We start from the raw sequence: 26,513 nt of genomic DNA, 5'->3' as shown, positions 1-26,513 counted from the left end.
AAAACAATATATCTTTCCATTTGCTGGAATGTTCCTTAATGTTCTTCAATAAAGCTTTGCAACCTTTCCCTTAAATACATTTAGTAAAATCTATGCCTAGGCATCTCATAATTCTGTATCCATCATAAATGATACCTGTTTGTAAGCATTTCATTATTTATAGCTCTTATGCACCACTTACTGAGTGTTCTCTGGGTACAAGGCACTCTAAAATTAATTAATTTCTGCAAAAACTAGGATGTTATTTCTCAGCATATTTCCTCCTTTTAAAATAAATATATTTTTAAAAATTAAGTGTCAGAGAGATTAAGTGACTTGTTTATAGTTGTATAACTAGTGAGTTGTGCAGCCTGGACTTGAACTCAGTTTTGTCTAACTCTTCACCTTTTGCTAAAAGCCTTTACTTTTAAATCAGTTAATGTTTCTTGGCATGCCATCTTGTTTAGCAAGATCTTTTTATTAGTTAAAAAAAAATCTCATTATAGGGACTTTATGTGAAAAAGGCATGTAATTCACCAAGTAGAGATCCCTGAGTACTAATTAGTTAATTCTTCTGACTAGACAGACACATTTATGGCAGAGAGTAACTCTATAGAAGAATGTTTTTTTCTAGCCATTATCTTTGTATCAGCTCTTAAGGAAAGACCTGTTCTAATTGAAATAGTGGGATTTTTTTTATTGTTCATTATTTTACTAATACTCAGCATGTGTAGGGCTAGCTTCCCCCACAGGACAGGCTGCTGCTGGAGATAAGGCCCAAGCGTCCGAGTGTAGTATGGGTACTCCAGTGAAAGAGAAAGAGGTGTGAGTTTTTATTACTTTTTAAGTTTTGACTACTTAATCCCTTCCTTCCTCTTATACCTAGCATTCCTATTAACTCCTCCAGAAAAGTTGATTTAGGCTCTGATTTCACTCCTGGTGCAAGGAGGGGAAAAAAATATACAGAAGGAAGGAACCTCTGGTGAGATTCAAGTTATAGCCCATTCTTTAATGTATGCCATTGGGTTCTTTCACTCCCAGGCCTCAGCCCAGATCCCAGCTTTCCAGGGCCTCTCTCTCGCCTCCTTGCATACCAGGGCCCTTCCTCTCAGGGCTGGAACAGATGGATTTCTTGGGATGGTTTGGGCTGTTTGTGGGCCTCACAGCACAGCAGTTGTAGATGTCGGGGGCTGTCTGTAATTGTGCTGAGGTGTTAGGGCTGCCTGGTGCTGTGGCTTTAGGAGGACAGTAGTGGTGGAATATGGTTCACTGCCATGCAAGACTCATTGGGGATACATGGGTTGGTGGTATACCCTGAGACCATGTATCTCAATTCTCACCTAAAAAAAAAAGCTTAATAATACATGTGCATGAAATAAACATCCATTGATTGACCAAAGGTTATAGAATAGGGAGGAAAAAGAAAGATGGCCTAAGACTTGTTTGCAATGTGGGAGGAAGGAAGGGATTATGTGTCTGTCTTTGAAGGCGTGAGTGACCATTTAGCTTTAGTTCACAGACATATTCTGACTGGTGCTCCAGTCTGTATTATGATTAAAATATCCATTCCATTCACTTTAGAAGCATTTATTGAACACATTTCACCTAGCAGACACTGTTCTAGGTACTGGTGCAACAGTGATGAACACAACCCGAGGATTCCCACTTTTCCTGGACATGCATTCTTGTGAGTGGGGAGACCAACAGGAAATTTTTAAGAGATGAATAAGTTATTTATTTTCAGATTGTGGTAAGTGCTATGAAGGAAGTAAACAGGGTATGCGTGATAAAGTTACTGGGGCAGCATGTGGTGGATGTTGCTATTTTAATTTAGTGTGTTAAGACCAGGCATAGAATTCCGTAGGCTCAGGAATGGGCCAGAAATGCAGCTTGGCTTGGTTCAAGTTTGCAAATCACCGGATAAAAATGAAACAGGGATACAGGCAGGGGTGGGCGTGGTTTCTAGAATTGGGAGCTTAAGACCTTTCTTACCTCAAGCGTGTGGGTGCCCATAAACAGACTTTTACACACACACACACACATGCACACACACATACACCCCAATGCAGTAATTCTGCCATGAGGATGTGGGTCACCCAATTTCATGTCTGGCTCTGAGCCTTGATGTCATTGTGTGCAGCTCTGGGACAATCTGCATCTGCAAGGCCTGTGTGTCCCTCTGTGGGTTTTGGCCAAGATTACTGTAAGGCATCTGGGAATGTCTCTCTAAAGAGGTGAGATTTGAGCCAAGACTTGGATGAGTAAGAGTCAGAACAGCAAGGACAAAAGAAGAGCAAGCACGAAAGTCCTGAAGCATGAAAAAACTTGGTGTGTTTAGTGAGCGAAAAGAGAAGAGCATGGGGAGTTGGGAGGTGGGAGGAGGTTTAAGATATGCATGTATTGGTTGGTTGGGGCCACATCAGTCTGAGTCTTCTAAACCACAGCAGGAATTCAGATTTTTTGTAAGTACAATGGAAATCCATAGCAGCAAGTTTTAACCTGGGGTCCAGGAAATTGGACAGGAAGAGTTACAATTTATGAAAATGAGACTTTTTCATTACTTCAGTCATGTATGTGGGCAGCAAGACACAGCAGTATAAACAGAATCTTTGCTTTTGTTACCAGTAGAAATCATCGATATTTCCATTCATTACTGTTATTACAGCTGTCTCACAATATCATTTATGAGCGTTACACCTAATTAGAAATTATGGTAGTTATCAGAACTTAAAATATCTCTTGTTATTTAAGACAGGGGTGGGCAAATTACAGCCCACAAGCCAAATCCAGGATGGCACCTGTTTTTGTAAATCAAGCTTTATTAGGACACAGCCACACCCATTCATTTATGTATTACAGTTGCAGTGGAGATCTTTTGGCCTGTGATGCCTGAAATATCTACTATGTGGCTCATTTTGGGAAAAGTTTTCTGTCACCTGCATGAATTAAGCAGCATATATATTACTATGGCATAATTAAAAGCACTAGTTGATAACTGTTTGGTTTCTTTGTAAACTTTTGTATTTTATTTTATGCTTTTAAAAGCACTGTTCAGAGAAGGTATCTTTAGGCTTTCTCAGACTGCCAAAGCCCCCAAGGCCAGGTTGGAAAAAAAAAAAAAAAAAAAGAATCCCTGCCTGTAGGGTCTTAGGGAGGGGAACAGAGTCATCTGACTTGTATTTCCTTTGCCTGAGATTCTCTTCTCCCACTTCTTTGGCAGATTTTACGTGTCTTTTTGGTATCCAGTACCGAAGCTGCTGCTTCTTTATGAATAATGTATTAAGTTGTTGTTATATGCTAAACTGAGACTTTGTGAACAAAGTCTCATTTAATCAACAACCCTGTGTGGTGTAGGTATTACCATCCTCACGGAACAGTGAGGGCAGGGAGGCCCAGAGACATGGGCACGTGCACTTCTCCACTTACCTTGTATTTATTAAGCATCTGCTGCATACCTGGTGCTGTGCCAAGCACCCAGGCTCTGTATCGTTCCTGCTGTAAAGCTTTATATCTCATTTCCTCTCTGTAGGCCATCATATGTATTGATTTTGCCTGGAAGAGGCCAAAGAGTCAATGTTTTCCTAGCTGTAGTAGGAGCCTCAGTGGTCATTGTCAGTGCCACTGGAATGGCCTTTTAAAAACCTTTTTATTTTTTTGCAAGTACAAGCTTCTTTCCTGTAAGTGCAGTTCTTGTCTGTAGCAGTTTGTGGCTTTCTGAGACCACAGGCTTTAAATTGCCCATTGCAACCCAGGTTTAAACATTGGCACATGTCATTTGATAGGGAGGTGGGTTGAAACTGGTGGCAGTGGGAGAGGCTGACCATCAGGTCTCTATATTAAATAAATGAGAAAATAAGGCTGCAGGAGAAGGTCCATTAGATGTGGTTCACCTCAGCTTGTATAGGTCCCTCCAACCAGGGAGGCTGCTTTCTCTCCTTGAAACATAGACAACATTCATTAGCTGGGATGGGAAAATACCCACAAGATCAGGCATTTTTCCTGTTTTCTTTCTTTCTTTTACATGTTGCAAGTGAAGAGGATTATTGATATGCTTATCTACTTGGGCACCAGTATCTTTTCAGTGCATACGCAAGCATTATATTTTACAAATTTGGACTCATACGGCAATAATGTTTTGCAACCTACTTGTTAAACTTCATAATGCAATGTGACAAGTCTTCATATTATTATATATTAAATATTCCTTGATAGCAACACTCTAATGGCTATATGGTGTATCATTAGCCTGTTTTACCATAATTTATTGACATTTTCCTTCCTATTAGGAGGCATTTGGAAAGACCTTCTATTAGTTACCTGATTTAAAGAATGGGAAACTAGTAGGAGCTGGTTCATAATGAGGGAAGGAGTAAAAAGGACTCTGGTGGGTCCAGAAGAAGCAGTTGCAGAAAAATAGCTGTAACTTCTAGTCTGTGCAAGAGTGGACAATTTAGGAACTAAAGACCAGGAGAGGACAGTGCCACCCCTACACTCTACAACAGAGGCATGGCTACACCAGGAACATGCAGCCTGCCTGTGGTAAAGAAACTGAGTCCAGCCTCTTTGGCCTGAGGCTTGGGCAAGTGGAACTGCTTTGCAGAGGCATCTGTTAGGGAGAGTATGATGTAATGGCTTCCACACTGAATAATGCTAATGGCGGATCAGGAAGGGAAGTGCCTTTCTGCCACAGTGCCCTCTATTGGTGAAGTCTAATCTTTCTACCTGGCAAAGGAGAAATGCTTGCGGGGTCCTGCTCCAGGATCACAAAGCAGGACCAAGAAAGATGAATTTCAAGTTGAGAGACAATGACTTAATAACTGGAATATTTGGATTTGCTCTTAGCTTTATTCTCAGGTATATATAATGCTGCAATGGACATCTTCTTTTGTATGTTGTCTGTGTCTTTGGTATTTCTGTAGGGATAAATTTATAGGATTTGATTTTGAGAAATGTTAAGGCTTTTGTTATGCATTACAAACTTAATGACCAAAAATTGGTCCCTATTTACTTGCCTTCAAGGTATGCATGAGAGTAATGCATGCACTTTTATCATAAAACTTATTATAGTCATACCTCACTTTATTGCACTTTCCTTTATTGTGCATTGCAGATATTGCATTTTTTACAAATTGAAGGTTTGTGGCAACCTTGAGTTGAGCAAGTCTATTGGCACCATTTTTCTAACAGCATGTGCTCACTTCGTGTCTCTGTGTCAGGTTTTTGTAATTCTTGCAATATTTCAAACTTTTTCATTATGATTATATACGTTATGGTGATCTGTGATCTTCAGTGATCTTTGATGTAACTATTGTAATTGTTTTGAGGCTCCAAGAATCACGCACAAATAACTTGGCAAATTTAATCAATGTTGAGTGTCTTCGACTGCTCCAACAACCAGCTGTACCCCCATCCCTCCCCTCAGGCCTCCCTATTTGCTAAGACACAACAATATTGAATTAGGCAATTAATAACACTACAATGGCCTTGAAGTTGTTCAAGTGAAAGGAAGAGTTGCATGTCCAAAACTGATCTAGGCCAAAAGCTAGGCCTCTTGCATCAGTTAACCAAGTTGTGAAAGCAAAGGAAAAGTTCTTGAAGGAAATTAAAAGTGCTACTACAGTGAATACACAAATAAGTGAGTGAAACGGCTTTATTGCTGATATGGAGAAGGTTCTAGTAGTCTGGATAGGAGATCAGACTAGCTACAACATTCCCTTAAGCCAAAGCCTAATCCAGAGCAAAGCCCTAACTCTCTTCAGTTCTTTAAAGGCTGAGAGAGGTAAGGATGCTGCAAAAGAAAAGTTTAAAACTAGTAGAGATGGGTTCTTGAGGTTTAAGGAAAAAAGCCATGTCCCTAACATAAAAGTACGAAGTGAAGCAGCAAGTGCTGATGTAGAAGCTGCAGCAAGTTATCCAGAAAACCTAGCTAAGATATTTGATGAAGGTGGCTACACTGAAACAACAGATTTTTCAATGTGGGTGAAACAGTCTTCTATTGGAAGAAGATGCCATCTAGTATTTTCAAAGCTGGAGAGAAGTCCATGCCTGGCTTCAAAGCTTCAAAGGACAGGCTGACTCCCTTGTCAAGGACTAATGTAGCTGGTGACTTTCAGTTGAAGCCAATGTTCATTTACCATTCCGAAAATCTTAGGGCCCTTAAGAATTTTGCTGAACCCACTCTGCCTGTGCTCTATAAATGGAAAAACAAAGCCTGGATGATAGTGCGTCTGTTTACAACATGGTTTACTGAATATTTTAAGCCCACTGTTGAGACCCACTGCTCAGAATAAAAGACTCCTTTCAAAATATTACTGCTCATTGACAATGCGCCTGGTCACCCAAGAGCTCTGATAGAGATGTACAATGAGATGAATGTTGTTTTCAGGCCTGTCGACACAATGTCTATTCTGCCCATGGATCAAGGAGCCATTTCAATTTTCAAAGCTTATTATTTAAGAATTACATTTCGTAAGGCTGTAGCTGCCATAGAGAGTGATTCTTTTGAGGGATCTGGGCAAAGTAAATTGAAAACCTTCTGGAAATGATTCAGCATTATAGAAGCCATTACGAACATTCATGAAACTTGGGAGGAGATGAAAATATCATCATAAACAGGAGTTTGGAAGAAGTCGATCCAACTCTCGTCTCATGGATGACATTGAGGGGTTCGAGACTTCAGTGGACGAAGTAACTGCAGATGTGGTGGAAATAGCAATAGCCTGAAGATGTGACTGGATGGCTACATTTTCACGATAAAACTTTAAGGGATGAGAAGTTGCTTCTTACGGATGAACAAAGAAAGTGGTTTCTTGAGATGGAACCTACTCCCGGTGAAGAAGCTGTGGAGGCTGTTGAAATGACAACAGAGGATTTAGAATATTACATACACTTAACTGATAAAACAGCACAGGCTTTTAGAGGATTGATTCCAATTTTGAAACAAGTTCTACTGTGGGTAAAATGCTATCAACCAGCATCACGATAAGTTACAGGAGAGTCTTTCTTGAAAACAAGAGTCAGTCAATCAATGCAACAAATTTAATTGTTGTCTTATTTTAAGAAATTGCCACAGCCACCCCAACCTTCAGCACCCACCACTCTGATTAGTCAGCAGCCATCAACATCGAGGCAAGACCCTCCACCAGCAAAAAGATTAAGACTTGCTGAAGGCTCAGATGATGCTTGGCATTTTTTAGCAATAAAGTATTTTTAAAATTACAATATGTCCATTGTTTTCTTAAGATATGCTGTTACACACTTAATAGACTGCAGTATAGCATAAACAATTCTTTTATATGCACAATGAAATAAAAACTCGTGTGACGTGCTTTGCTGTGATATTCGCTTTATTGTGGTGGTCTGGAATTGAACCCACAGTATCTCTGAGGTATGCCTGTACTTACTAGCTTTTCTGATCTCGGCTTCATCTATTGAATTGTTATCTTTGAGGATGGGAGATGCTCAGAGCCAGTAGTTCCGTGGTTGGCACTTGCAGTCTGACTTACAAAGTGCCAAGTACTGAAGTGATGGGAGACAATAGTGTGCTCCTGAAATCCTCCATCACCTTGCCCTAATCTTCTTAACTCCATGCTCTTCCCGTGCTAATTCACTGCTGCTGACAGGTTTGTTTCCCTAAAACATCCCCTTCATCATAGCAGTAATCTTTCAAAAGCCTTAAATATTTCCTCTTTGTTTAGTCTGTTTATTGTGTTGAGACTAAAATAGAAAATAATTAGCCTTTAGAGCTGGGCCCCTTACCTCCATTCTGTTGTTGAAGAAACACAAGTTGACCAGCCCAAGGTCACCTGGGAAGTCAGTTGGCTGGGGCTGGATCTGGGGTTTCCTTCCTTCCTTTCCACTGTACTTTCCTGACCACCATCCCACTGTGGGTCCATCAGCCTCACCCTCTTACTGGTTATCCTGGCACAGCTCCCTATAGTGAGAGAGATTTGATTAATACTTGCCCTCACCCCTCATAATGCTGACATGAAGCCTCTGTTGGTCCCAGCCCCCCTGCCTGCAATGCTAGAAGTGTCTTTCTCAGACTCTGGCCCAAGGGGACCGCCTACCCTTTCTTCAAGGCTGAGTACAAGATGCAACCTCGGAATAATCACCTTTCATTACTTAGGAAAACTTAAATTGGAGTCGGTAGATTCTTATCACAGGAAATTTAGAGGGACATGGACATAGATTGGCTTCTACCCTGACCATTTGTTCCTGGGGACTGGATGGCAGGCGACAGGTGGGTGCAGGCTTACTCCTGCCTTGTGGAATTTGGCTACGGAAGCAAGCAACTTCCCGGTCTCTTTTAAAGGGTGCCTCTTTCTTAGCAGTAGTGGACATCTAGTAGTGAATGCTCCTTGAAAGTAAGCATGGTCTTACCCAGAAAAGCATATTGTTCTTTATCGCTGTCTTCTGTAAGTGGATTAAAATGTGGAGGGGACAGACAGCCTCCTTGCCCTCTTCTTCTCAGGCTCACCACATCCCTTTTGACTCTCTGGGCTCCTGGGAGAGTCTGCCCCCCTTCTCTCTGCTCCTTTTGACCCAGATCTTATTACAGATAGCAGGAGAGCAAGCCTTTCATGGTGGAACAGGCCTTCCACCTTCATATTCTGTGTTTACAGACCACAAATAGGTAGTTACCAGTTATCTTTTTTTTTTTTTTTTTTTTTTTTTTTAATGTGGTACCAGATATCTTTTAATACCTGCCTTGTTCTTTCTTCTTTCTGTGTTGGGAGTTGAGTAGAAGATATCTGGATGCTGGGAAAACTAAAATGATTAAATTAAAGAAACAACAACCAACAAATGGGAATAGAATCCAGTTAGGGGCATGAGTGGAAAAGAAGTCAAACTACAAATCTTTCGATGAATGTATGGAGATGAAAAGCTAAAGCCATGAAGGGGGGCGGGGCTATCATCCCTGATGGCAGGCAGCCCTGGGGAAAGTCAGAGTGGTCATTATGGGAAATATACATTTAGAACAGTTTGCACCTTTTCTTCCTTACCCTTCTCCCTCACCCCAACCTCTCCACCTTTTGTTCCTGGCTTTTGCCTGGGGTATGCGGGGTTCAGGTTTTATTTTAGGGTACTTCTAATGTACCTCCTCTGAGGCCATATCTGTAGTCCTGAGACACTGCTCTGTAACCTAGCAACCAGCATATCATAAACTGTCCCCCAGTTATTTCATTCAGCTTGAGTATTTGAAGATCAAGCAAATGGACACACAAAGGACAAAAAGGATCAGGTCCACATGCAAAAGCATCCTTTGTGATGACTGAATAATGGATCTGAATAATAACATTATTTTTTTAATAGTGCCTCTAAGGTAAAGGCCACACATCTGGAGAGAGACCCAGATGGACAAAGATGGAGAGAGGAGAGGAGAGGCCCAGCCAGGGGGACGGGCTCTGGAGCTGGCCTGCCTCTAGGGGCTGGATGTCTGGGGTCCGTAGTGCTCCTGGACTTTCTGGTGTCCTTGTGAAATAACAGGAAGGGAAGGAGAATTTGGATTTTTGACCAGGGAATAATTCTTCATTTGTCTGGTGAGGTGGAAAGTTGGCATATTGAGAAAAACAAATATCAGGGAGAAAAATGGGACAACAGTGACATTTTTTTTCCTGCTGAATCTTATTATCCAGTGCACACAGAGTCTGAGTCCACGAGCTAGTTCTGTAAGGAAACACAAAGACATCCTATCGAGAAGCCTGTGAATGTCGGCAGCTAGTACAGTCTGGAACTGTGTGGTATGAGTAAATATGACTGTGGGGCTTTAGCTGGCTTTCACTGGGCCACTTGTCATTCTTCTTGTACATTGTGTGCTCTTGGGATATTTCTCTGCAGAAATATTCTTTCTGCTTCTTTTCTCCTCTTCATTTTCAGGGGCTGGCATGAATCTTGTTTGCCTTAGACTCAGAATATATTAGTCTTAATACCTTGAAATTCAGGCTTCTTACTCCAAATGTGTTGGCTGGTCTTAGGAATTAGACGGCAATGGTTCCCAAACTTGATTGTGCATCAGCATTACTTGGGATCGTAGTGAAAATGCAGCATCTCAGACTCTGGATCCGGTGACCAGGGAGTGGAGCCCTAGAAATCTGTGTTTTAATATGTACTCATGGAGGTCCTGAAACAAGTGGTCTGAAGATCCTATAATAAATGGAGAAGTAAAGACTGGGTTCCCAGAGAGACGCGTGTCACAGTTTCTTGGCAACGTGAGTTCTTCCTCTTTGAAGAACAACCTCCCCATTTGGGGAGGGGCTTTCACCTGTATTTTCTTTCCTGCCTGACACATGTTTCTATGTCATTCAGTGGTGTTCACTGACCAGCTTGGGGAAGGTGAGCCTGCCTCAGATGAATCCTGCCTGGATTGGCCCTGTCCAAAGCGAGCTCCCCAACTTGTTGTCAAGACAAAGCCAAGTTTATTGCTTCCTGGGGTAGTGGAGAAACACCAGCTCTCACAGCTTTGGCAGTGTCAGGGAGGGAACAAGGTGGACTAGTCAGGCTTCAACCAGAGAATCAGAACCAGTAGGGAATGTATATTAAGATTTTTATTGCAAGGAATTGGTTTACGAGATTATAAGGTTGACTACTTAAATTTGAAATCTGCGTAGGGCAGGCCTACAGGAAGGGCAGACTGAAAACTCAGGGACACAGGCTAAAACTGCTGTCCACAGGTGAAAGTTTTTGCTCTTCAAGGATGTTTCAGCTCTGCTTTTAAGGCCCTTAAACTGATTGAATCAGGCCCATCCAGATTATCTGGCATGGACTTGAATCCTATCTAATAAGATACATTCTCAGCAACCCTGCAGTAGTGTTTGATTGAGTAACTGGGGGGTGTAGCCTAGCCAGGTTGACACATGAAGAAGACCATCACAGAAGGTAAGGATGGAATTTACTGAGAATTGGAAGTTTGATTGAAGGTGGATCTTTCAAAGTGTGTATGGGTAACAATACAATAGTCCAGGACTGTGGAAATGGCAGAGAATATCCAGGAGGAATTCAAAGAATCTCAGGGTGAAAACTGAAATGTTCTCCATTAAACAGTTGCTGGGTCTTTAAGGAAGTTCCTGTCATGAGCAATCAAACCATTTGGCTTTGCAGGGGACTCTTGGAAGGTTAAAGTCATTCTAATGAAGACAAAGGGAAAGAACAAAGTCATGCTAATGCAAATCCAAGCTGGGGGACGGGGCGGTGTAGATGGTTTCTGTTCTCAACCCTCCTTTCTTGACTCCTTTCTAATGAAGCAGGCCACAGGACTCTTGTTCCCAAAGCACGAGCCTAGTGATTCTCATTATGTTTGAAGCGGAGGCATTAATTACAGGTATGGCTGCCATATTGTCAAACTGGCTGCTCCAGAGAGAACACATTTACTAACAGCCAACTCAGAGCCGCAGTCTCACCCCATGTACTCCTGTCCCTCCCTCTTTTTAAATGGCTAAAGGTCAGTCTGCTTTTCCAGTGTCCTTCTTCCCATTCTTTGTGCCTTCTAGGTTCTAACTGACCTCACGGAACTTTTCCATGAGGATGTCATGTACTTTTATCCTCAGAGCTTTGAGATGTGTTGCTTCCTCCTGTCTCCTGGGAAATCCTTCTTGGGCTGAGAGGGCCTTCTTGAATGTTACATCCACTCAAGGCCTTTGATGAACACCCTCTTTCCTCCCTCCTCCTACTGCCTGGCCACGTGTACTCTTCCCCTGTACCCACGTCTCCTTCATGGTACACGTGCACTGCAGGAGCCAGCGTGGGGGCGTGGAGGCCAACTGCTAATTTCATCCCAGTCATACCTGGGCATCACTGTGGAACCCCTAGGGATCTGCAGAACCTTTTAAACACCACTTTTACTCCTTTGCTCTTGTGTTTGTTGACCAAGTGATGAGCTAGTCCCTCTAAGGAGAAATGTGGGACCTGGACCATCTCACCTTTTCCGGCCTCTGGTGTCAGATTGCTTGGGTTCCTGTCTCCTCTTTCCATCCCCCATGAAACTGGGCAAATAATTTCTCCTCTCAGTGACTTTAGTTTCTTAGCTTTAAAATAGGCATAGAGTTATTATGATGGTTCAACAAGCATTAAAAATATCACAAAAGACTTAGTCCAAAGCCTTTCAAGAAATGTTAGTATATTACTATTTTTAGGAATGCCTCATGCCAACACTGGATTTCCATGAGGAGAAATTATCTCTAAACCCTCCTGGCCTCTTGGTATTCCCAGGGTCTCCTTGCCTACTTGATTAGAAAATTTGGGAAAAGTAGACTGGGCCTCTTTTGCCTCTTGGGAAGGAACCTGCCTCAGGTCTTAATCTGGGTAGGTCTCCCCTGTCTGCAGGTTCAGTTAACATGTCCTCTGGTTCTCACACTGAGCCTTGTTCTCCATAATCACTCATAAAATGGGTAGTTTGGTTCTCCATCTTCTAAATCCATTTTTTTTCTCAATTTGTTTAGGACCTGGTTAGGGAAGTGATGTGCTATGTCCTCAGTTTCCTTAGGCCTCTGTAATTTCTCTTTGCTATCTTCCTCCTCAGTTTTTATACAGTCATAGCATCTCATAGAAATGAAGTTGAACAGAGATGTTTTAGATGGTGTAAATTCATTTTGCCGTCTCATTTCTGAACCTGTCTGCTGAGTGGCTATCCAGCCCTAACTTGCTCACTTCCAGTAATGAGGAGCTCTCTCTCTCAACAAGTGGCCCATGCTCTGGGGGTGCTCTTGGTTGGTTTGGAAATGCTTTGGCCTCCCAGGGAGGCTTTCAGGTCTGCCTGCACTCTGTAAAATGTTCAGTGTTCCAGTTTGCTAATGCTGCGCTTTTGCAAAATACCAGAGTTGGACTGGCTTTTATAAAGGGGGTTTATTTGGTTACAAAGTTACAGTCTTAAGTCCATAAAGTGTCCAAGGTAAGGCATCAACAATAGAGTACCTTCACTGGAGAAAGGACATTGGCATCCAGAAAACCTGTTAGCTGGAAAGGCACATGGCTGGTGTCTGCTTGCTCCCAGGTTGCATTTCAAAATGGCATTCTCCAAAGCGTTGCTCTTGGAGTGAGTGTTTTGTCCTCTCTTAGCTTCTCAGGAGCAAAAGACTCCTTTCAAAGGCTGTCTCCAAAATGTCTCTGTAAAATGCAGCTCCTCTCTCAGCTCCTGTGCGTTCTTTAAAGTGTGTGTTCTTCAAAGTGTCGCTCTTGGCTGCAGCAAGCTCGGTCCTTCTGTCTGAGCTTATATAGGGCGCTAGTAAACTAATCAAGTTTCTGTGCTGAATGGGTGGGCCACCCCTCCATGGAAATTATCTAATTAGAGTTATCACCCACAGTTGGGTGGGTCGCATCTCCTTGGAAACACTCAATTAAAGAATTACAATCTAATCAACACTAATATGTCTGCCCACACAAGATTGCATCAAAGATAATGGTGTTTTGGTGGGCATAATACATTCAAACCAGCACATTCAGATTTGGTTTTCTGCGGGAAGGGAGCATGGGCCCTTTTCAGGTAAGTTCTTTTACACAATTAGTTTTCCAGTATGTAATTGGAATTGGCCCCGGGAGCAAGCATTCGTTGTATCTTTGGCATCTCATCCTGAGAAATTTTCCCATTACCTTGTTATACTTGTATCCTGAGTGAATTAAAGCTTGTGGCTTGTCTCTTGTCTTAAGTGATGCAGAAGAGGATCTTCAAGACATGTTTTTTAGCCTCCTGGCGTTAGTGCTTCCAGGTGTGTGCGGGGGTGATGCCATGGTGACTCTCAGAAGCTGAGCCCAGTGCATTCTCTGGTGGCAGAAAATAAAACTGCCAGTGAAATTCTTCCTCCAGTGACAGTCACCTCAAATAGACTTGCCAAATGGAGTCACATGGATAGGAGATCTGCTTATTCATGCTAAGAAACCAAATGCCTTAACAATCTTTTAAAAAAAATGGCTATATTGAGATATAATTCACATACTATAAAATTCATCCTATCAAAGTGTTCAATTCAGTGTCTGTTTACAGAGTTGTGCAACCATCACTACAATCAACTTTAGAACATTTTCATTATCCCTAAAAGAAACCCCCTGGAAATTGTTGGTCTACTCCCTGTCTTATGGATTTGCCTATTCTGGACATTTCATATAAATGGAATTATACAGTCTGTGGCCTTTATGTCAGGTTCCTTTCACTTGGCATAATGTTTTCAAGTTTCGTCCATGTTGCTGCATGTATCAGGACTTCATTCCCTTTTATGGCTGAATAATATGGATCTGCCATATTTTATTTATCCATTCATCAGTTGATGAACATTTGGGTTCTTTCCACTTTTTGGCTATTACGAATAGTGCTGCTATGAGTTTTTGTTTGAACACCTGTTGACAATTCTTTTGGGTATATATGCAGGAGTGGAATTGCTGGGCCATATGCCCTTAACAACCTTTAAAAATGATTTTTCTTTGTTATTCTTGGGCTCACATGCCTAGTCTTTGAGTTAATCTTCATTTCCTCTGTGCTGAATGTTGTCTGTGACTTGATATAAAGTCACCTCATCTGGGACCCAGTTTAAAATTCCTTATACAAATAATTGAAAACTACTCAAGTGAGAATAAACTGAATAATAAGAATGCTCATTATAAAGAGTCTCTCCTAGATTATAGTTTCCATTGTTCTCTTCTTCACTAACTTTCTACTTGTTGACTTACAAAGGCTTGTTTTTTTCTTTTCCAGAATCGCAATGAAATAAAAAATGGCACTATCCTTCGATTAACCACATCTCCAGTAAGTTGGTGTTGGTTTATAGTTCTCTAACAAACTCTTTGCCCTCCAGTTCTACTGTATTTGATTATGGGATATTAATTTTTGAGGGTGACTTTGGGGGAAAATAAAAGGTCTCTGGAATATCCTTGCATGCAGATTGTGGATTAGCAAGAATGCCCCTCCTTGTGTTTCCGATTACAGGAAAGGAAGACTTGTTTCCATGGTAAAAGCAGATAAATTGATTGTGAAACCTATAAGATTAGACTTTGTTCATCATTTCAAACAATTCTTACGTTAGAGATGGGATAACGCAGCTATACTGGTTTTGGCTTTACCCATTTGCTCACACATTCACCTAATGCCATCCAAATCAATTCAGACAACAAAGCAAAGAAAACCAAAGAAAGCATATCACTTCCTTATAAAGTCAGAGACTGTGTCAATGTGTGTGTGTGTGTGTGTGTGTGTGTGTGTGTGTGTGAGAGAGAGAGAGAGAGAGAGAGAGAGAGAAAGAAAGAGAGAGAGAGACAGAGAGAGGGAGAGAGGACATTTTCTAGCTTTGGTCAGTTATTATGCCAATTCATAAAAATGCAATTTAAGAAATGTTTACCACTTATACTGTTTCAGAAACAGCAGATTCTAGATAAAACACTTTCTAGTCATTTAAATAAAGGTAGCTAAACAAGATGCTACAGTATATTTAGACCCCTGTAGCTGCCTGTGTTGCTTATCTCCAGCCTTGTGACATGCTTGTAGATATTGTGGGTAGTAACGTTAGCATATTTAAACTATGCACTAAAGCACTTTAATACTTTCCTAAAAAATAATCTGCACAAAATATACCAAGTGTTACTATTTTCACGCTGCATATGTGATGAAAACTGTGTCTAACTATCATTTTCAGTTTTCACTGAAGCCATGTGGTTGGCTAAAAATAAATGAAACATTGGGAAAAGCATCTGGCTAAAATTAAATTGTGGGTACTGTAACTACCACAAATTCTTCTTGTTGAAAATTACATTAGAGAGGCTTAAAAACTCCTAAACATGTTCCGTAATAACATCTTGAACCTAAACACAGTGATGAGCTCAATAGATTGCATTATTGTAGTTAGCTGAACTGCCTTCTGATGCCTTCTTTTCCACTTGTTGGAAAATATATTTTATCCTTGTTTTTCAGTGACTACATGATGAGCTGAGATATTTTTGTCTGACTTAGCATTGGTCTTACTTTAGTCAGCATGAATTGATGTTAATTTGACCTTTAGAGACCATTGTTTCATTTAGTTCTTGTAGTTCCTATTTATCCTGCTAAAATTACTCAGTTGCTTGCTGGGTGAAAAGAGCACACCTTGTCTTTAATTTCATCTTCTAATTGGAAACGCTCAGCCCTTTTATCTAGGCTTTCTCTCAGTCAAGGAAAGGGGTTAGTTCTCTATTTTATTTTATTTGTTCTGAGTAAGCTTTCCAAAGTACTTGCTGAATCAGTGAGTGAGGATTCTGTCTTTATTGATGAAGGGGCATGGCACAGAAACAGAACTGTAAAGATTTGTCTGAATATAGACCAAGTAAAATTATATGTTATCTCTTGCAATAACTGACTTCTAAAAAAGTAAGTTTTGTTTGAAGAAACCTAAAACTTTAATAATAAAAGTTTTAATGCTACATTATTTTTATAGTAAAAGTTTTATAGCCACATGATTTAGATACTAGAAAAGGTAGAAAGTTTATATATCTCTACCTGTTCCAACTGAGAAAAGATTGCATGAAAAATGTCCCACCCATTGCGCATGATATTTTGATGGAGGTTGCACCAGAGCCTGACACCCACGGGGCACTTATTTCTGGCTAGCCTCTGTGCTGTGCGGGTTCCTGCTGATCTGAGAAGCACCTTGTGACTCTGGGATTTGGAAGGAACCTTATGTGTGCTCTGCTCACAGCTCCTTGGGTATCGAGGAGGAAAAGGAGACTGCTGCCCAAGTGGGCTCATCTGCCCGATGCACACAGAAGCCAATTCCGAGTCACCAGGATTTAGAGACGAGAAAGGGTTTATTGCCTAGTCCACCAGCAAGGAGACCAGAAGAAAAGCCTTGGATCAGTCTTCCCAAACAACATGGAGTCTGGGGTTTTATACTGTCTGGGGAAGGTGGGTTAAAGGGAGTAGCTGAGGGTGGGGTGAGATGATGTGGGTGAATCCATTTGGAGAAGGCAGGCTAAGGGGTGGGGTTTAGCAGAGCATGCTTGGTTGCAAATCAAGCTTGGTCTTAAAATGGAGGCTTGGCATGTTTAATGGCTCAAACTGGTCAGAGCTCTCCTTAGCAGGTGCTGCAAAGGGAAACAGTAATTTTTCTTGCAGCGAAGCAAGCTGCTTCTGAATAAACATGAGGAGGTGGGAGCTCAAACAAAACAAATGTAAACTTTTTCAAACCAGTAGAGGAGGGGCTATTTCAGTGGAAAAAGGGGTTGGTAAGTGGCAGGTTTCAAGACCAACAGGGGCTAAGTGAAGTGTGTCAAGGCCACAGAACTTAATAGTCACAGAGCTGGAAGTAGCCCCTGGGTCTCACTCTTAGTTCCATGAGCATTTCACCATCTCCCACCTGCTTGTCACAGTAGTCTGCTTGACAGAAATAGTAAAATTTACTCAGAAGCAAACATCATGGGAACTCCACCTTTTTTGAGGGGTTGAGTCCTTAGAGGATAGCACCAAGGGTAAGGAGTAAGGTTTGCCCTGAATGATAAGAACAGCAACATGAGAAGAGGACACGTCATTTTCAGGCGCTGGATGGGATGCAGGAGAAAAGTGGATGATGATGCCACAGGAACTTTTCAGCCCATGGCAGCATCTTTGAATGGTGCAGCTTGGCACAGTTTGGAGGAACCTTTATCACTGCTCTTGGAAGGAACGCTTGCCTGTGACTCCAGGCTGATGCTTTGATATGCTAATATGAGATGGTCTCCATAAAATGATTTTAGTTTCCATAGCAGCATCCCACTCACAGTCTTGGGTTTCAGCATGACTTCTCTCCTTGGGACATTTGTCCTTTTCAAGTGTCTCTTCTTTTCAAGTGTCTCTTCTCTCTCTTCACTTTAAAATATGTATATATATATATAATTCATTTATATATTTTTAAACTTTTAATTAGGTAAAATTTTAAGCACATACAAAAGTAGAAAAAAATGGTATAATAACTCCCATATACCTAGTTTTCACAATTATTGGCATTCATTTTCTTTATTTTCTTAGAAAGGTTCCTCCTGAAAAAGTGTACAAGGGAAAGAAGCTTTGACTTTTGGTATAATTAGTGAGGCAAAGGGCTCACTAGGCCATAGCTGGAGAAGACGAGACAGTAATTGGAAGACAGAGAATCAGAGCCAGCCTTGCTGGGTGGAGTTGGGCTGTTCATTCCATCACCCTTGGGAGATGCCATATCTTTAGCGTCTTAGAGCAGTGGTTCTCAGCCTGAGATTCTGGACCAACAGCATCAGCAGCACCTGGGAGCTGGCTAAACATACAATTTCAGGGCTCCATCCCTGGCCTGTGGGAATCTCTGTGGGTGGGAGCCAAGGACCTGTGGTTTATGAAGTCTAGGTAATTCTGATGCAGACATATATTTGAGATGCACTGCTTTAGCACAAGTTCTCTAGGTTCCAACTTCCCAGGTTGGATGTCAGCTCCAGCACTCTCAAGTTTGTCACCTGGTGCATGTTACTTAACTTCTCTACACTTCTGTTTCCTTTGTAAAAAATGAAGATGATAAAGATACTGTTGCCACCCAAATGGGCTCATTTGCCCAGTGTGCTCAGAACTCCATGCTGACACACCAGGATTTCAAAAGGAGAGAGGATTTATTGTGTAGTCAACCAGCAAGGAGACCAGAGACAAGCCTCAGATGAGTCTCCCTGAGCAAATGGGAGCTGGGATTTTATACTCTCTGGGGAAGGCAGGCTTAAGGGAGTGGCTAAGGATGGAGTTAGTTGACATGGGTAAGGGGGTAGGCTAAAGTGGGTCATGCTCAGTTCCAAATCATGCTACTTCATGCATTGCATGTTCAAAAATGGCAGCTTAGCATGATCAGTGGGAGTGATTTTTACTATTATAATTAGGCAAAGGTGACTTTAGGTCAGGGCTTCTCCTGACTGCTTGTTCCAGTTTGCTAATGCTGCCAGAATGCAAAATCAGAAATGGATTGGCTTTTATAAAGGGGGTTTATTTGGCTACACAGTTACAGTCTTAAGGCCATAAAGTGTCCAAGGTAAGGCATCAAGAATAGAGTACCTTCACTGGAGAAAGACCATTGGCATCCAGAAAGCCTCTGTTAGCTGGGAAGTCATGTGGCTGGTGTCTGCTTGTTCCCAGGTTGTGTTTCAAAATGGTGTTCTCCAAAATGTCTCTGTGTCAGCATCTTGGGGCAGACTCTGGGCTAGTACCTCCAAAGCATCAGCAAAACTCTGCTTTCAATGAACATCTTCAAAATGTCTCTCTAAGTTGCAGCAGCAAGCTCCTTCTGTCTGAGCTCTTATATAAGGCTCTAGTAAACTAATCAAGGCCCACACTGAATGGGTGGGGCCACGCCTCCATGGAAATTATCTAATCAGAGTTATCACCTACAGTTGGGTGGGGCACATCTCCATGGAAACAGCCTAATCCAAAGGTTCCAACCTAATCAACACTAATACATCTGCCCCCACAAGATTGCATCAAAGAACATGGTTTTTTGGGGGACATAATATATACAAATCGGTACACTGCTCATGCTCCAGTGGCTTGAACTGGCTAGAACTGGCCTTAGCAGGTGCTGCAAAGGGAAAGGAAGCAGTAACTTTTCTGGCAGTGAAGGAAGTTTCTTCTGAATAAACATGAGGGGGTGGGAGCTCAAACAAAAGAAATGAAAATTTTTCAAACCAGTACGGGAGAGGTCACTTCAGTGGAAGGTGGTTTCAGTACCTACCTGATAGGACTAATGTGAAGATTAAATGAATTACTTCCTGAAGGTATTTAGAATGGTGCTAGGCAACTGTTAGCTGTTTTTATTACTAGTATGAACATCACCAAACATTGTTAATTAGCATTAATAATGACCATGGAATTATTTTTGACTACTCATTATTATCATAATATGGTAAATTCAAACTTCCTACTTGGAGAAAAATGTGTTCTCAAGTTTTTCAGAGTGATTGACTTGGGTTAAATATTATGTACTGTTGCATATCCGTTTGACGATTTTGGAGAGTAGTATGTTTTTGAACAATTTTAAAAGATTATCACTCAGCTCTCCACGTGCCTTTTTTAAACACGGACATTTCATGTTTGAGTGATTAGTCAGATACATGGGAATCAATGAACAAGTCGGAGTTGGGGGTGGGTTCTAGTTCTTCTCCTTCTTCCTTGTTCTCTTCCTTTCTCTTTCCTAATTTCTGATACAAAGTGCCTGTTTGGGTTTTAATTAAATGGGAGACTCCAGGAAATCAGTGACCAAACAATGGGGGCCTGGGTTTCATCCTTGCCCTGGTCCCTGAAGATTGTATCCAATACCCTGTCAATGCACCATTCTCTCCTCTGGGCTGCTTCAGTAGGACGGAGAAGGGGGAGGGGGGGAGGAAGGGAGGGAGGGAACTCTGGCTGGGTTACCTGTGTGATTCCCTGGCTCCACTCTGTAATCTTAACCCTGTTCTAGTTCAGATTGCGCTCCTCCAATAGGCTTAATCACCCATGCAATTCCTTAGTTTCTGTTTTGGTGAGATACCTAACTATTGAAATCAAAATGCCGCATCTTACCCTTCCTCCAAAATAGATGAGAAATATATGAGAAATATAAGAAAAAGCAACTGAAAACAAGAATAGGAAGAAAGCAGAGTGCTTCAACCATTGCATATTGAGTTAAATAATAACTACAACAGATGTTCTGATAGTTTTTCCATTAAGCAGAAACACAGGCAGAAAAATTTAATATTTCATTTTTTTTTGCTTCCTGTCTCAACTGAAAGGTGGAGATGAAAACTTTTACTGGGTGAGTGAGACATATAGATTACAAATTGTTATCCAGAAGTTCAGCTCCTGCAATATATTTCCATTCCTCTCTGTCCTGCACGTAGAAGCCAAGTGCAAATGCCTTAAAAAGGAGAACCTAACTCAAGGCGTAGCTGTTAAAGTGGTTTCCCAATTATCTGGTTTGATATACACCCAGTAGCCAATGCATCTTATAGAAATTTGAATTTTACAAGCATCGTTGTGTAATGCTAGAAGATACTCAGTAACACAGAAAGTTTCTTTGGGTGTCTAGTGAAGCTTTCACACATTACATGTAGGCAGTTATTACTCAGAGTATTGACTGAATGGGTGAGCATGCTGTATAAATTTGAATAATTGCTTAACTAAGCAAATAGGTTTTCATGGCATCTAGATAGTAATTCCACTTTAAAAGTAAACATTCACATTCTCCCCATTGCTACCTCCTCTTTGCCACACACTGTTGAGTTTCTGGGGCTTTACTCTTCATTTGACCTTGGTCTTGCCTTCCTTGAAATAGTACCATGGCCCTATCAATGGAATGCAACTGATTCATCCTATGAAATTAACGGATGTTGCAATGAAGGTGAAGTCAGAGTGTGGGTAACCCACCATTGACGTGCACACTGGATAGTATTCCTATAGTCTTGCATCTTGGCCCTTATTTCTTAGTTTCTCAATGAAACATTCATGTTTTTGTCCTTTGTGCTTTCATTTGTGAACACCCTTCTCTTTGCTTTTGTCCCTGGTAAGGCTCAAAATGCCAAGCATCTCCATGAAAAAATCCAGTCTTCGAGTATGGACTCCAAACTGGAGGCCCTGAAAGACCTGGCCAGCCTCTCCCGGGACGTCACATTTGCCCAGGAGTTTATAAATCTAGACGGCATCTCTCTCCTCACCCAGATGGTTGAAAGCGGCACAGAGTAAGTACCTTTTATCCAGACTTGCAAATCTATCCTATTCTTTCTAGCATTTTGAGTATTGGTTACATTCCTCATACTTGTAATTTCTAGTTTAAAAGATCTGAAACTTGGCTAGGGTCAGGAAAGAAAATGGCTTTTAAAATAGTATCTGGATGGTGGGTTTGTAATTAAAATAACTCTACAACTCCCACCGTAATATCAGCCGTTATGAAACAAAGTAGAAATCCATAAAATACCTAAAATTTCAGATTTATGAGGAAACAAAATTAGGTCATTATCTCTAAGGACCTTTCCAACACTTAAATTGTAATTCTATAAAATATAGCAAATCCCTCTTTTCCCTTGCCTGTTCCCAAGAAAATTTTCCCTTTCCTGATTTCACTTAAAAAAAAAAAAAAAAAATACCTAACCTGTCTCAAAATATTAAACCCAGTCAAAAATATCCTTCCTGAAGTATTTTTTTAAATAACAATTTGATGATTAAATACATAACTTCAATTACATTAAATTAAAGACCAAAATATTTATTGAGCACCTACTGTGTGCAAAAATGTGGGAGGCTGGCAAATTAAAACAGATGTTAGGTTAATTATGCTTCAAAAAGGTGTTTTAAAAAAAGGGAAAGAAAATGCTAGACTTTCTTCCAAAAATTTATGGAGACTATTAAATAGGGAGAATTAAATTGTTGTACAATCCCCCTGGGATCTAAATATCTAGAAGATGGACAAATGAAATCTTAGAGAGCTTCACAGAGGCAGTGACATGTGAACTGGGCTTTGAAGGAGGAGTTAGAGTTCATCATGAGTGAGGAGGGCATGGGCATTTCTGGTTGACAGCTCACTGTCTCAGTGAAGGCTTTGGTACTTAACGGCATGTAAGGAGCCAGGGGGGTCTAGCTCTTAAGTATATGGAGAGATAACCCCCTTGACTACTAGGTGCCAGGGTTGGGTTAACATGAAACTACCATTTAGATATGGTCAGGTGCTATTAGCAAAGTCTAGCAAAATGTGTAAATTAGTAGCATAAAATCATTGAATCGGTTAGTTAAATATTAATATTTCAATCAATAATCCTAAAAATTGGGAGACATATTTATTAGAAAAGAGTGACTATCATTGAGAGTTGGGGTTTAAACCAGGGCCATTTAAATCTCTCTTCAGTACCTAGTAATACAAAGAATGAACTGATGACTGTGTGCTGGAGACCATCTCAGCCCCCTCCCTCCTCCCTCCCTCCTTTCCTTCCTTCCTTCCTACCTCCTCCTACACGTGACATTATTTAGCCTCCACACTTGGCACTTATTAAACATTCTTTTTTTCTCATTCAAAGAGAGGATGTTTTACAGTAGCAGGAATATTTGTCAAAAGTGAATGTTCCGTGAAGTTTGGACTTACGGGATCATATCTCATAGACAATTGGGGACCATCTTAGGACTGAGTAGAAAAATAAATCAAAACCAAGAGGACTGGCAAGCAGGCTTGTGGGTGACCTGGAAAGGGTCAGTTATTGAGAGGTATCATTTATTATTTTTTTAAAATAATGACCAAACTCTGCTCATGAAGTTTTAGGGGTCTATCAGTTAAGAGTGGGACTAGGAAACTCAAACCCTGGGGCTTATCAGAGTTCAAAGTGATCACTATAAATTGGAGAAGGGGTTTGAAAAGGCTGGAGGAAGCTTAGAGGAAGTTGAATAAGGTTAAGTTTAGGGGATACAAAGAATTGGATAAAAGAGGGTTCTGTCTTTGACAAAAGCCCCAGGCTGACATGTAGTATGGAAAAGGGTAATGCCTCTTCTTGTTCCTGTTTTCTGTTGAACAGTGGAAGAGTATGAGTTGTGGGTATAAATACCTTAGTCAGCAACAGAGGATTTCTTCATGTAATTGTAAACAGGGTAGAACCATGGTACATGCACTCACTGCTTCTCGGGGGACAGTGAGCCCTGGTTTCTCCCTGTGACGTTTACTAACATGCAAAATAAGAATGTAAAAATCTTACAAATTTTATTGATTTATGTAAGTTCTGGCCATCCATATGCCAAGGGCCATGCATTGGAGCCAGCTGTAATACAATCTGTTAGGATTTGGTGGTTCTGCTACAGATGCCCAGGGGTTTGCGCTCTTGAATATTCAGCATAAACTTGTGTAAATACTTCAACCAAATCAAGCATCCATGTCCTGAGGGCGTTGGTTTTAGGGCTGTGGCAAAGCTCCAGTGCCTGCAGGGGTTAGCAGTTAAGTTTTTAGATAATGGGTAAAAATCCATGCTAGAAGCTTTTGTTTTTCAGTTTCCCACCAAAGGGATACTAACACTTTTACTTGAAAAGAAAAAAATAAAATAAACAACTGGCATTACATATTTGCTTGTCAACATTCTGTTTTCTTTTTTCCATTCATTAGTGCTGTTACCTCACTCTGTAACTCATCTCAAGTGCATCAGCTGGAGTGGAAAAGAACCACCTTCCCTCAGATTTAGGATTGGGGATAGCGTGTCTGAATTATATCTCCATGTTGCACATACACAAATGTGAAAAAATTCAATACTGAATGTACTTTATGTAAACCAAAGCAACTGATTGCCTTTTTTTTTTTTTTTTAAAGTACCATGATCATTTTGACTATTTATGAACAGTAAGGCAGCCCAATTTCAGTTTCATACAGGCAGGTTTTAGGCAGGTAATCAGAACCCAAGAGCAGTATTTGGATGAGTTGTGTTTTGCATTTGTCTCTTACACTTTCCCATCTCTCTGGATCACCTTTGGTGTCCCCTTCCCTGTTTTGTGTGTGTTTGAAGTCAGTCTCCCTTTGGAGCTGGAAGGAGGAGTAACGGGTTACACGGCATCCTGCCTTCCTTCTGGTGGGTCTTTTGACTTGTCCTATGTCTTAGTTTGCTAATGCTGCAGAATGCAAAACACCAGAGATGGATAGGCTTTTATAAAACGGGGGTTTATTCTGCTACACAGTTACAGTCTTAAGGCCACAAAGCGTCCAAGGTAACACATCAGCAATCGGGTACCCTCACCGGAGGATGGCCAATGGCCTCCGGAAAACCTCTGTTAGCTAGGAAGGCAGCTGGCATCTGCTCCAAAGCTCCGGCCTCAAAACGGCTTTCTCCCAGGACGTTCCTCTCTAGCAAGCTTGCTCCTCTTCAAAACATCACTCCCAGCTGCACTCTCTTTTCCTCTCTTTGAGTCAGCTCATTCATATCGCTCCACTGATCAGGGCCCACCCTGAATGGGCGGGGCCACACCTCCATGGGAACATCTCATCAGAGTCATCTCCCACAGCTGGGTGGGGCACATTCCAAGCAAATCCAACCAGCACCAAAAACGTCTGCCCCACACAAGACCACAAAGATAATGTCATTTGGGGGACACAATACATTCAAACTGGCACATCCTATGACTCATCAGATATTACCAATTTGATCCACACCTGTTTTTCAGATTTCTTGTGCAAATCAAAAAGAAAAGGGAAGGACATTTTCTTATACAAAAATCTGACTTCTTGATTACACGTATAGCAAGATTTTAATTAATGAACAGGAAACCTTTGGAATAGAAACCACACAAATCAAATAGATCCTGCAATTTGGAAGGTATTTAGTCCTGGTTCCTGGGCGAGCTTCCAGCTGAGGAAAGCAGAGGCTTTCCTAAACAGGACCTGCGGAAATTTTTAGGAAACCCTGAAGAAACATAGCTGGAATTTTTCTCTTTACGTTTAGTTATAATGAGATTCAAGGTTTACTTGCCTTTTTGCCATACCCAATGCTGAGCTTTTTGAGCTCTCTCTCCGGTTGGTGCAAGGAGGGGCCACGGGAACAAATGAGCAACAAAGGAGCAATGGAGAAGCATCGTTTTGGCAAAGGACACGGTTTAAAATCTGAATTTAATTTTCTGTTCTTGTGGAATTTGAAATTCCATTCCTGATTTCTGCTTGAAACATAGGTGTGGAAGCAAATTAGGTTGTGAGGAAACATATTGTCCGAACTTGAGCAAGGAAATTGGGTCAGGTAAAGCATATTAAGGAATGCATATTGCTCCCAGAAAACTAAATGAAATAAAGGGTATTAAAATATTTCTCAGCAATGATATATTTTAGTTTATTTGAAAGGGAAAAATTGTACCTCCAGCTCTAAATGCAACGTGCTAAATAATATAGCTCTTTGGGTTTTGATTAAAGCACCTTGTCTTTTGCCTATACTTTTCTGCACACAGACAGTTGTGCAATTTGTCTTGCTTCCCACCTTAGTTAAACAATCAGTCATAGCTCAGAGCAGAACTGGGGGAGCATTTCCAAGAATGAAAGGGCAGAATACTTAGAGTTTCCTTCCCACTGGGCAGTATGACAGGAAAATCACACTGCTAGACTCTGAGTAAGCTGTTAGTACCACCCTGGGCAAGGCAGTCAAGAGTGGAAAAAGTTCAAAGAAGTCAGACAGTTTTTTAAAAATAAGCTTTCTTTCCTTTATGAAAAAAATCATATTTATTGTTTAAAAAAGAATACATAAATAAGCAGAAGGAAATAAAAATCATTTATAATCTCCCCTTTCAAAGAAAACCATTTTTAGTATCTTGATGTGTGTCCTTTTAGATACACGTGCCTGGGCTTTACAAAAGTAGAATATTAGATTAACATTCATGGTTTTAAAATCTTCCTTTTATCCTGAACTATATTTCCTTGTCATTAAATATTATTTTTGTTGCCTGTATATTTTTTAATTTTTGCAGTTTTGTTGAGGCACATTTGATATACAATATAATAATTTAAAGGATGTGCTACAGTATATTTAACTGTTCCCCTATTGTTGTATGTTGACATATTCAAGTTTTTTTTCATCATTTTGAACCTTCTTTAATGAGCTATTCTTTTGGTAAAATCTTTGTGACTATTTTACAT

General features: G+C 40.9%; 1 protein-coding gene across 4 annotated transcripts in view; it reads left to right on the top strand.

Annotated features, from left to right (window-relative positions):
• ELMO1 (engulfment and cell motility 1) overlaps positions 1 to 26,513 on the top strand; it is a 548,078-nt gene that overhangs the window by 143,088 nt on the left and 378,477 nt on the right. For all 4 annotated transcript variants that reach the window (XM_037837090.1, XM_037837088.1, XM_037837089.1 and 1 more), the window contains 2 exons: positions 14,660 to 14,710; positions 21,449 to 21,618. In XM_037837090.1, the coding sequence (XP_037693018.1) occupies positions 14,660 to 14,710; positions 21,449 to 21,618 (221 nt within the window). The remainder of the gene's footprint in view (positions 1 to 14,659; positions 14,711 to 21,448; positions 21,619 to 26,513) is intronic.

The sequence above is a fragment of the Choloepus didactylus genome, chromosome 5 (genome assembly GCF_015220235.1).
Source record: "Choloepus didactylus isolate mChoDid1 chromosome 5, mChoDid1.pri, whole genome shotgun sequence".
NCBI classification, from domain to species: domain Eukaryota; kingdom Metazoa; phylum Chordata; class Mammalia; order Pilosa; family Megalonychidae; genus Choloepus; species Choloepus didactylus.
This window is presented reverse-complemented; position numbering and strand designations above follow the sequence as displayed.